Genomic DNA, 13,000 nt, shown 5'->3' on the forward strand with positions numbered 1-13,000 from the left:
CCCCGCGCACCAGCCATCATCCCCATCATCTGATAATCGCGTTTGCCGGTCAATGGTTCGGCTAACCGACCAAGCGCGGCGATCGGCTAGCCGGTCGCTAACCTACCACCATTGCGGAGGCTCTTATCAAGCAAACCTTGATTTGTGGACAATAGCCTAATTAATTGTAGAGGGTAACAAAACATGTCCTTTTTAACCCTACAAATTAATAGAGATGATTTTTCTAAATTATCGCATTAATTGAAATTTAAAAAGTGGTACAAATTCAGTTATCAATGTTACGACGGAACTCGATAATAACGAAGAACTCATAAAAGCAAAGGGCACTTCCATTTGTAATTTATTACTAATATTTTTTTATAAGGGTAGATTGCCTATAAAGTTATGAATTTTCAACATCGTTTGATTTTTTTTCGTTAATTTTAATTGTTGTATAAAGAGTCATGAACTTTACCGAATAGTGTAAATTTTCCATCTGACCTGACCCGATAAATTTCCCATAAAGATTCTCATTTTACGTATATATTGTGAGGGTGTTATTAGACCGTTAACTATCCATTCAGTTGATAAATATTTTTAAATTTAGTTTATCTGTTCTGAAAATAAATGACTAATACTCCCTCCGTTCGTTATTAGGAATCTCATATATGGGCGGCACGGGTTTTAAGAAATGCAAAGAAAAGTGAATGGAAAAAAGTTAGTATAATAGGGGTCTCACTTGTATATATTAGTTTTAAATAAAATGTGAGTGGAATGAGTGGAAGGTGGGATCCTATTACCATTTATGGTAAAAGTGAACCAGGACTCCTATTCGCGGACGGACTAAAATGAAAAAACGGAACTCCTATTCGCAGACAGATGGAGTATCAGTTTTCACGCGATGTCAACTAGTTTTTGTAACAATGCCAACTAAAATGTACTGATGTCAATTCGGTGTGTAAATAATGTTAACCAAGAGTATTAATAGATACTCCCTCCGTCCCAAGGAAGATGACCCCTTTCTTGGGCGGCACGGGATTTTATGCAGTTATATTTTGTGTGTTAAGAGGAGAGAGTAAAGTAAGAGAGAGTGGATAAAGTAGAGATAAAAGTGTTTCCATTTTAAGTAATGGATCATCTTAATTGGGACAAACCAAAAAGGAAAGTGGGTCATCTTCAATGGGACGGAGGGAGTACATAATTTTATTAGTTATAACTAATTTTTAAAAGAGAACATTTTTTTTAGTCCACGAACTTTGCTAAACTATCATTTTTGGTTTATAATGTTTGAAAATATCTTTTGAGATCTGCCAACTTCGACTTAATATTATTTGAGCTACTTTTTCATTTTTTAATAAAAATACCCTAAAGGCCATGAAGAACAATTTAGTCTATTTACTCTCTCTTTATTAAAATATTTAATTTCTTTCTCTTTTTTTTTTTCTTCCCTTTTTCCTTCTTTCTCTTCTTCCTCATCTCAATCATCCCTATCCAAGTCGATTTTACACACCAATTTGAAAAATTCAAAGCATCAAATTCTTCAAATTGGTGTGAGAAAAAGTATATTTGAGTTCTTGTGTTTGATGCTTTGAATTCTTAAAATTGGTGTAGCAATCGACTTGGACGTGTCCTATTGGGATAAGGAAGAAGGGGAAGAAGAATGAAAGAGAAAGAAATTAAATATTATGAAGAAGAGAAAGTAAATAGACTATATGAAGAAGAGAAAGTAAATAGACTAAATTGCCCTTTATGGCCTTAAAGGTCTTTATGTCCAAAAAAATGAAAAAGTAATTCAAATGATATTAAGTCGAAATTGACGGATCTCAAAAGATATTTTTCAAACATTATGAACCAAAAATGATAGTCGAAAAAGTAGTCCAAAAAAATGTTCTCTTTTTTTAAAAAATATCTCAAAACTTTGAACTATATAACTATCTAGATTTAAACTCTTTTTTCACAAAAACATACTATATCAAATTAAAGATAATTTCATATGTTCCTAATAGCATATGTTCAGATGATAAAATGTCGTAATATTACTTAATATTTTCGATAATCAAATTAATATCAACACATACTACATATATTGTGAATCAAATTTAGTTAAAATATTCAAGTCATTGATTGACATTTTTACTATATTGTATTAACATCACAAGAATTACAAAAATTTCCATATATAAAAAATTATTAAAAGACTATTTTAATTAATTAATAACTATGAATTGGTAATATTTAACAATTATCAAATAGTTAACGATTCATCATATTCCTATGGAGTGATATATAAGTACTTAAGTAGTACATCTCTCTTTATGTAATTCTGCACTAGTAACACCTTGCAAGTGAAATATGGAGTATATAAGTAGTAGACCTTGCAAGTGAAATGGTGCATAAATTATAATATATACTCCGTCACATGTGATTCTAAATCAATACACGAATTCTTATCACCCGAATAGATAGTAGAGTCATATTTCAATGATTATTTTATTAGGAGAGGTGAAAATGCATTTATTGATTAAAGTTGGAGACCGATGGGTAGGGGGAATAAGCTCCTACCAATAAGTACTTTTTCTCTTTTTAAATTTTTTATATTTTCAAAAACAATCTCTTGATATGCGTTAGGCTAAATTTATGTTTCATCTCTCCTATAAAAATAAAGACTTAATTATATTTAGATTAGTCCAATAAAAATAATGCGCTTTTATTTTTTATAACTTCTTTTATTCTAATGTGATGGCCTTATTCTTCACTATCATATCTTATTAGTAAAGTAAAAAGATGAGATAAAAAATAGTGTAAATAGTATTAGTGGATAATGAACTATACATCATTAGTATTATGGTGTAATAATATAAGTTGTAAATAAAATGATACATAGAGGTAATGTGTTATTTAACTATCCAAAAATTAAAAAAAAAATTACTTTTCACGAAAAATAGTTCATACTTCTGTGAAAGAAGTAACTTTTTCATTCTATCTCTCTCATACTTTACCAATATATATTAAACTATATCATTCTAAATATCTCTATTTTTATGAAATTGGAGGAACAGTATTTTTAATTTTTATGATGAAAAATGAAAGGGAAAGGATGGTGAGTTTTTTAATTTTAATTTCTTAAATCATTGTAATACGAAATTCATTATTCTTGCTTCATCTAAATTACTCCTTCACGACATCGGAAACATTGGGAGAGGGGGAGGGTGCTAGGTATGGGGAGTGCATCACGGTGAGGGGCTCCCGTTGCGGCACACCATTCTACACTGCAATGAATTTTTTAATAATTTAACTTCAGAAATATATTATAAATAATTTATTTAATTTAAAATTAATTATTTAAATAAATAATTCATCTTATAAATGACGTAATTTTCTTTAGAAAATTTACTATTTGATAGTTCTAATTTTCAAACTCTATAACTATCAGCAAATTTCACTTTTAATAGTACTAGTTGTATTAGTTTCAATGAAATAATTTGTTAAATATAATGTTATTTAATTTTTCTAAAGTAGATGATTAATTAAAAAAAATTAGATTAAAATTATTAGAACAGAGATATAAAGAGAGATAAAGAGTTGTAGTATAAGTTGTGGTATGACAAAAATTAGGGGGAATGATGATGTGATAGAGATAAAAGGTATGATAAGAGGAATCCGTTTATGATGGTCATAGGTAACTTTAACTATTTACATTAAACTCAAATTAATTTTTGAGTATACGTCAAGTAATTTTATTTCAACCATTTATACTATTTTTGAGTAATATGTCTTGCAAAATTTTTGCAATAGCTCCATATTTGATGTTTTCTGGAGAAAAACTCAAAAACTAGTTTGGATTCACATTATAATTGGAGAAGTTTTCTATACCAAAAATTAGATTTAACGTAGAGTTGGAGATGGTCTTACGCTTTCTTATCCATATTTTAATTTTAATAATACTACTACTCCATTCATCACATAAAAAAATTAATTTTTGGGACTGCGTTGCTTTTACAATTAGTAAAGTAAGAGAGAGACGTAGAAAGAAGAAAATAAGGAAATTGATGTATTGCTAGTACCTAGTGGAGAATGATGTTCACCTAATTAAGAAATTTGCAATCTTATGTCTAAGGCCAAAGGTTTCTGGTTCGAGTCCTCCATGGTGCGGCCTTTTAATTTATGGTAATTTAACCATAAAAAAAATATTTGTAATCTTTTTTTATTTTATTATTGCGATAAATTTGTTTATTTATTAAAATCAAATTACGGAAAGAAATTTATAGCTTCAATTTGAAGTTGGATGTTTTGCATGTATTGACCTAAAATATATCGTAAAGAGATTGGGTAATGATGCATAAAGTTTATTTAATAAAATAAAGAAACATTAAAACAAATACAACTAGAAAAAACAAAACATGTTGATAGGATAATCTTAAATAAGGAATGGGACAAAGTACTGTTGAGAATGCCATGCCTTGGAGTTCCAACTTCCTAGGATTATCTCTTCATCGCATATACTCCCAGTACGTAGTATTTCTAATATTAAAACTTTTTGTTGTTATTTTATATTGGGCATATTAGGCAACTAAAATATTATTTTATATTGGGCATATTAGGCAACTAAAATATTTTACTCATAAGAAAATTAAGAAAAATATAACTTACAATCGAATTTAAAAGTTATGGAACCCAAAACATTTGCTAAAATTCTAGAATTTTCCTGTAATTTGCCCATTTTACTTATATATATTAAGATTGGTTTCAGGGCATCTGCGTCGCGTCTCGATGTGGTCCCTATCTCGTCTCGACGATACGGCATGCATCTCGTCCCGAAGAGACGAGCCGTCTCGTCGCGTGACGCGTCCCGAAGAGGCCGGCCTCGAGCTGGCGAGACACGCGCCTTGGCGACGTGGCGTGCTCCGGTTCGTGCGTGACGCCCACTCGCCGGTTCGCGAGTGGGCGTCGTTTATACCCGTTAAAAATGTTTTTTTTTTGTTTTTTTTTAAAATCAGGAAAATTCAAAAATAAAATAAATTAAAATATTATAATTTTTAATTTTTGTATTTTTTAATATTGTAATAAAAATTAAAAATTAAAAAAATTAAAATTAAAATAAAAAATACTCCATAGGATTTCAATTATGTATTTTTTGTATTTTTGGATGTTGTAATTTTTGTGTTTTTTATGATTTAATGAATTATTAGTATTAATTTAATATTTCAATGAAATATTAATTGAATTTGTTGGAAATAAAAATAAAAAATGAAATTGAATGAATAGTTAAGGGATGAGATGGTTAAGAGATTGAGGGATTGCAAGTGCTGTCTCTTAGTTAAAAGATGAGGTGAAAAGTACAGTAGGTAGGACCCATAAATACTGAAGAGGTGATACGGTTAAGAGACGGATAAAAGACATAGTTGCGGATGACATCATTCAGACTCGGTAAAATTATGGGGGTTCAAGTTCAACAAATTAGAAATGATGATTCTGCGACTCATACTTCAGTTTTACCAATTATTTACGTGTAATTTTATGGTTAGTTGGATGATTTTGTCTATACCTACATACAAATAGTTTAATTTACAAAACTTTTTAGTTTATCTGATTCAAATTTACAATAGTATAATTTATGATTTTATTTCTTCAATACCCCTAACTGTTTTAAATAAATCTCATCACGCCTCCAATTATTTAATGGGTGGGACCATTTTGCACTTACTAATACTCATTCAGTCATTCTATTGGCACACTTGGGTGCATGCAAATAAGTAGACTTTATGATAGTACTGTCTTTGCAGCTATTTATTTTACTCCCTCCGTCCCACACTTGGAATCACTTATTGTTATGGCTCAGATTTTAAGAAAGAATTGAAGTGTGTAATAAATGAAGTGAGATGGTGGAGTATGTAATAAATGAAGTGAGATGGTAGAGTTGGTTGAAGGTTGGTCCCTTTTGACTTTTGATTTTTGTTTTGATTTATTTTAATGTAGATAATGACATTTTAATGTAATTTTGATGAAAAATAGGGTAAAATTATATGACCAAATATGGAAAATTCTAAAAATGACTCTTAAACTGAGACGATTTTTTATGGCAAAAAGTAACTCTTAATATGAGACGGAGGGAGTAATTACTAAAAACGTACTCCATCTGTCTCACCGTAGATACCCACTATCATTTTTTGTCCGTCCCACCCAAAATGATATCATTCGTATTTAGAAAATATTTAAAATACTTGATTATCTTTTTCCTTTTTTACTTTTCGCATCTCTCTTACTTTTAAATACCTAACAATCTTTTATCTCATTTACTTTTTGCATATCTCCTACTTTTAAACACCCATAAACTTTTTCTTTCTCTTTTTAACACTTTAAAATTAACATACATAATATCTTATGTCATCCCAAGAAGGGGTTATCTTTCTTGGGACGAGAGTAGTAATTTTTTTTTTTTTTTAAATGTAGGATGGAGATCAGTTTACTTGGAAAAACATATACTTTTATTCATAACAATAATTAGTTTCTCGCTTTTAAAATATAGAAATAATTAATTTTTACACTAATGCATTTAGAGGTAATAGTGAGTGAGACCTTCTCCAATTAGTTTTTGTTTAATAGTAGTAGACTAGTAGTACTTATTAGTTAAAGACTTAAAGTGAACTATAGAAAAGATTTTTGGACAGTGTAATTTTCACTTTTACGGGGTAAAGAATATATCCGCAGAAATCCATGGCAGACTTAATTATATTTGAATTACTTTTATACTATATTTTCAGACATTTCCCTTTTAATTTTAAGAGATATTAGAGTCTTTTTGCTTAATATTTTTCTCTTATCTCTTCTTTCTTCTCTTTTTTTACTATTTATTTGATTTTCTATTCATCTTTCTCATTTTTCATTTATTCTCCATATAATTTAGTTTGGCAATAAATATTCAATACACATCAAATAAATATAATTTTTATTTGATATATTTTAAAAATAAATTTAAAATAAATATAACAATTTAGTTTTCCTAAATTTTCATAATAGGAATATGTTTTTGGAAAAAAATGAAGCCGATGTGCTTAAATAAATGCCATACAAGAAGAAAATAAAACAAAACACATCTTAATAGTGATAGCATTTAATCTTGCTATTACAAATAAAAACAATTTATATTTTTATACATATAATAATAAATCTTGCCAAAGTGCTCATGTACAAAATATTTAAATAATTTTTTATTTTAGTTTATTTTTAATGTACATATATAATTAAAACTCTTATTTAACTTGTTGATGTCAATTGGATCTCCAGCTACAAAAATAATCTTGGTAGTTCATTACATGAATTTTAACATAAAATAAATTGTTAAAATAAGAGAGTGTAAAAAATTAATTAATAGTCGAAGTGTAGTCAGTGAAAAGTAACACGCATCTCAATATGGAGAAAAAAACTACTATAAATTGATACAGAAAATTGAAAAATATGACTATTTTTATGAGATAATAGTAAATTATTCAAAAAATAAAATATACTCACTCCGTTCTTAGAAATAGGCTAATTTCTTTTTCGTCTATTCCATAGAAATGGTCCATATCCATTTATGGCAACCTTCCCATCATTCCCTACACAATTTCATCTATTTTTTTTCATTCTCTCTTACTTTACCAACAATACATAAACCTGTGCCAACTCTAAAGGGCCTATTTCTATGATACGGAGGGAGTATATTTTACTACTTTATACTCCATCCGTCCTTGAAGTTTGTCCCATTTTTCTATTTTTGTCTGTCCCATAAAATTTGTCTCATTTCACTCTTTACCATTTTTGGCAGTGGATCTCATATTCCACTAACTCATTCATACTCACATTTTATTATAAAACTACTAATATATAAAAAGAAGACACACATTCCACTAATTTTTTCAACTCATTTTTCATTACATTTCTTACCACTCGTTCCGGATCAAAGTGGAACAATATTTGGGGGCGGAGGAAGTAATTACGAATAAAAAAACAATTATGAGGCACGTATCTGCTTCGCTCATGCAAGTTTCCCTATCTGGGCTTCATCTTCTCTTGACTGACTAATACCACAACCAATTCACTAACTATTTCCACGTGTACTGTATTTGGACTGAAAAATGCAATTACTACTGCAAGAAATAGTAAAAGATACTCATAGTAGTACAAGTAAAAACAAATGGACGGAGGATGGATAAAAGGAAAAAAGAAAAAAGAAAAAAGAAAAAAGGGATATGGTCCAAAAATGATGGAAGGAGAATTGTGGCTAAGCTTATTCCATGAGAAAAACAGAAACCACTACATATACGCAGGCATCTAGCTGAGTTGAAGAAACCCAACATTTTTGTTGCTTCATTTCTCTCTCACACTCCTATAAAATAGCATTCTTAGCAGTGAAGTAGAATCTATCAATGGCCGGCACCGGTGCTTTTGCTGAGATCATTGACGGCGATGTCTTCAAGTACTACGCCGACGGCGAATGGAAGGTTTCCTCTTCCGGCAAATCCGTCGGTATTGTCAATCCCACCACCAGGAAAACTCACTACAAAGTTCAAGGTAACAAACATATATGATGCGCTTTGTCATTATAATCGGAATATGATTGATATATATGGTTATATAATGACTAATCAGCTTGCACGCAAGAGGAGGTGAACAAGGTGATGGAGACAGCGAAAGCCGCGCAGAAATCGTGGGCCAAGACGCCGCTGTGGAAGCGCGCGGAGCTCCTCCACAAGGCCGCGGCCATCCTCAAAGAGCACAAATCCCCCATCGCAGAGGCGCTGGTGAAGGAAATCGCGAAGCCGGCAAAGGACTCTGTGACTGAGGTGGTGAGGTCTGGAGATCTGATTTCCTACTGCGCCGAGGAAGGAGTCAGGCTACTCGGCCAGGGCACCTTCCTCGTCTCCGATAGCTTCCCGGGAAACGAGAGGACTAAGTACTGCCTCACATCCAAGGTAGTTATGATTATGCATATTAGTATGATATTGTCTGCTTTGAGCTAAGTCTGTTTGTTTAAATTATAGATTCCGCTCGGTGTTGTTCTAGCGATTCCTCCTTTCAATTACCCGGTGAACCTTGCTGTGTCGAAGATCGCGCCTGCTCTCATTGCTGGGAACTCACTTGTATTGAAGCCTCCGACTCAGGGTGCGGTGGCTTGCCTTCACATGGTGCATTGCTTTCACTTGGCTAATTTCCCAAAGGGGCTCATCAGCTGCATCACAGGGAGAGGCTCTGAGATTGGTGATTTCCTTACAATGCATCCTGGTGTGAACTGCATAAGGTAAATTGAACACACACACAAACACTAAGGGGCTGTTCTGTTTGCAAAATTGTATCTCGGGATTAAATATGTATTGTGTTTGGTTGTTCCTAGATGAATAATTAGTCATAGCTACATCTCATGATTATTTTGTCTAAATAAACCGAACAATGACTAATATGATTACTGATCTGATCTGATCTCACTCTGCCTCAGCTTCACCGGTGGGGACACCGGCATTGCAATCTCGAAGAAAGCAGGGATGATCCCTCTGCAGATGGAGCTGGGAGGGAAAGACGCGTGCATCGTGCTCGAGGATGCGGATTTGGGCTTGGTTGCAGCCAACATTATCAAGGGAGGATTCTCATACAGGTAGGTTGTCAAAACTAATACTCCTTCCGTCTCATTAGAAATGAAACATTTACTTTTCGCACGAGATTTTATATAGTGTTGCTTTATGAGTTAACGTGAGGAGAATAAAGTAAGAGAGATAATGTTGTTTCCATTTTAGAAAATGTTTCATTTTTAATGGGATAACCCAAAAAAGAAAACATTTCATTTTTTAATGGGACTGAGGAAATATTTGTTCATCAGAAATTGGGAAATGACATGTTTGTGTTTATTGTGTGGCAGTGGGCAGAGGTGCACTGCTGTGAAGGTGGTGTTGGTGATGGAGTCCGTGGCGGACGCTCTGGTGGAGGCGGTGAAGGCGAAGGTGGCGAAGCTGACGGTGGGTGCGCCTGAGGACGACTGCGACATAACCCCAGTGGTGTCGGAGTCGTCTGCCAACTTCATTGAGGGCCTGGTGATGGATGCTAAAGACAAGGGTGCCACATTCTGTCAGGAATACAAGAGGGAGGGCAACCTCATCTGGCCCCTGCTGCTCGATCACGTGCGCCCGGACATGCGCATCGCCTGGGAGGAGCCTTTCGGCCCCGTGCTGCCCGTAATCAGAATCGGCTCTGTTGAGGAAGGAATCCACCACTGCAATGCCAGTAATTTTGGCCTCCAGGTAGAGCAGAGTTCCATGTCTCTCTACATTTTTCGTGTTATATAACATCGACATCTCTAATTTTGGTGAATTATAGGGTTGTGTCTTCACCAAAGATATCAACAAGGCAATGCTCATCAGTGATGCCATGGAGTCCGGAACCGTTCAGATCAACTCCGCCCCGGCTCGTGGCCCAGACCATTTTCCTTTCCAGGTACTCAACTCATTACCTTAGTATAGAACTCATCAAAAAACTAGTCTGTAAGAAAAAAAAAATAGCTCATTTAGTCTTTCGACCCAATACCAATTACTCTATGGAACATTGAGTTCATAACAATCAACATTATTTAAGCGCCAACGTCCTCGTTGGTCATAGCTAGTTCCCTACCAGACCACCAATTTGAGTTCTCATTGGTCATGGCGGCTTCTTTGCACCACTCCGAGTTGACACCGAAATGTACTCATTGGTCACATTTGTTTTTCCGTGCCACCACTATTAGTCATTTGAGTTCTCAGTAAAAGCATCAATGTTACAAATTAAACCAGAGAATTTATCCCGAAAGACTAACATATTAGATAGAAGATATAACTCATTTAGTCTATAAACCAACAACACATCAATTACTCTCCCAACCAATATGTGATATTGAGTCCGTAGCATTTACGTCTTAGCCTACTAGCTTCTATGTTTCACTTCATGAATTAACTATGGAGTTTTGTAATAGGGTATTAAGGACAGCGGGATCGGATCACAAGGAATTACCAACAGCATCAACATGATGACAAAGGTGAAGAGCACTGTTATCAACTTGCCAACTCCATCATACACGATGGGCTAAACAGCTGCTTCAGGGGATTTATATCAATAATAATTTTTCAAAAGGACTCTTGTTTTATGGGACACTGTTAATTTTTCCTCTGCAATTTACTATGCCCTCAGTTTAATCCTTGTTTGTATAATGGGAGTATATGAAAAATGGGAGTAGGAAATGTGTATTGTGAGATAAATTGTGTGCCGGAAGCCCAAATATTGAACCGTCGTGTCCGTAACCAAATTACGAGTAAGTTTGAACCATCTGTTAACTAAACTATTCTCTTGCATGTAAACACATAGGGCTGGGGAAAAATATCGAAAAAAATGATATATCGCTCGTATCGTATTGAAAAATATCGAAACATTATCGAATTTTCAATACGATACGATATCGTATCGTAAGTTTTCGATACGATAACGATATGAATTTCCTTATATCGCGATATATCGTTTTATATCGAAAATACGATATATATCGAAAATTTTCGATATATCGATATTTTCGATATATATCGATATTTTATTTTCGACATATATCGATATATATCGATACGATAACGATATGAAATTTTTTTATATTGAAAGTTCGATATATCGAAATTCGATATATCGAAACTCGATATATCGAAACTGTCGATACGATAACGATATGGAATTCTTTCATATCGATATTTTCGATACGATACACGATACAACGTTTTCGATACGATATATCGTATCGACCCACCCCTATAAACACACGATGAACACATCAAACAATAATTCCTCCGTTCTATATTAATATAGTCATTTTTTTTTTAATTTTGAAAAGTTCCAACATAATTGACTTATTTCTATATTTGATAAAAAGTAATATCGCTCTTACTTTATCTCTCTTAATTTATTCACCATTTACTTAACACACTATTCTTAAACTCAATATCAAAAAAATATGTCTTTATTAACATGAACAGATGGAGCAGTAAGTAAAAGCCAATTCATTTATCACATATTGCTATCATGATAAATATGTTTGATGTATACCAATATTTCTATTTAAAATCGTCATATCATGAGTATGGATCGAATGACAACCAACATTTACATAAGTTTATTGTACTAAGGCTTTAGAATCTCAAATTTTATTTTTATTTTCAAAATCTATTGGAAATCAAAATAGTGAATTGTATATGACATATAGTTAATTAAATAAAGGAAATAATAGTTGGTTTCCAAGCTAGTGAACAAAAACGAAATAAAGCTTCCAAAAAAGGATAAAAATAAATGAATTAATCTTCATAAGTGCAGAGTCTTTTCGCTCCAAAGTATCGGCTACAAAACTTGCGATGGTAGTTTATACCATATTCGTAGTCACTGGCGGAGCCACGGTGGGAGAGGGGGGCCCGGACACCCAGCCATTTCAATTATGCCTATATAGTATATACACTATTACATGTACGAAAGACTTGAAAATGATGCAGTAGTGCAATTGGCATGTATTCTAGGCATTCATACAATTGGGCTGGGTTGGGTTCGGGTCCCCCTCCTAGCATTATGAATTTGAGTTGTTTTCTAGGCCTCTTTTGGACTTTAATTTCTCTAGCAATTTTATATAATCTAATAACTGGGTTCAGGTCCCCCCTCCTAGCATTATGAATTTGAGTTGTTTTCTATGCCTCTTTTAGACTTTCATTTCTCTAGCAATTTTATATAATCTAAAAATAATTTTATTTTATGCTGTAAAATATTTGTTATGTTAATTTTCTCTAGTATAAACTTATAGCTATTAGTTTTGTATAAATTAATTTTATTTATAATCATAAAAAATCTAGAATAGAAGAAAGTAATTCTTTAATTTCATAAACATATAAATACTAGTACTATATATTATCGGTAAAATCGGTTTCAATAGTACTATGATCTTTATTATAAAAATATTATTCTTTAACTTTGTTACATGTCGACGTTGTCACCGTATCTC

General features: G+C 32.7%; 1 protein-coding gene across 1 annotated transcript; it reads left to right on the top strand.

Annotated features, from left to right (window-relative positions):
* The first annotated feature begins 8,284 nt into the window (after positions 1 to 8,284).
* On the top strand, positions 8,285 to 11,234 carry LOC125191644 (NADP-dependent glyceraldehyde-3-phosphate dehydrogenase). Its single transcript, XM_048089041.1, has 7 exons — positions 8,285 to 8,529; positions 8,608 to 8,930; positions 9,000 to 9,256; positions 9,452 to 9,607; positions 9,869 to 10,247; positions 10,324 to 10,440; positions 10,952 to 11,234. Exons 1-7 carry the CDS (start codon positions 8,385 to 8,387, stop codon positions 11,063 to 11,065), a joined length of 1,491 nt encoding a protein of 496 aa, XP_047944998.1. The 5' UTR covers positions 8,285 to 8,384; the 3' UTR covers positions 11,066 to 11,234.
* The last annotated feature ends 1,766 nt before the right edge of the window (positions 11,235 to 13,000 follow it).

This window comes from Salvia hispanica, chromosome 6 (genome assembly GCF_023119035.1).
Source record: "Salvia hispanica cultivar TCC Black 2014 chromosome 6, UniMelb_Shisp_WGS_1.0, whole genome shotgun sequence".
In the NCBI taxonomy this organism is placed as follows: domain Eukaryota; kingdom Viridiplantae; phylum Streptophyta; class Magnoliopsida; order Lamiales; family Lamiaceae; genus Salvia; species Salvia hispanica.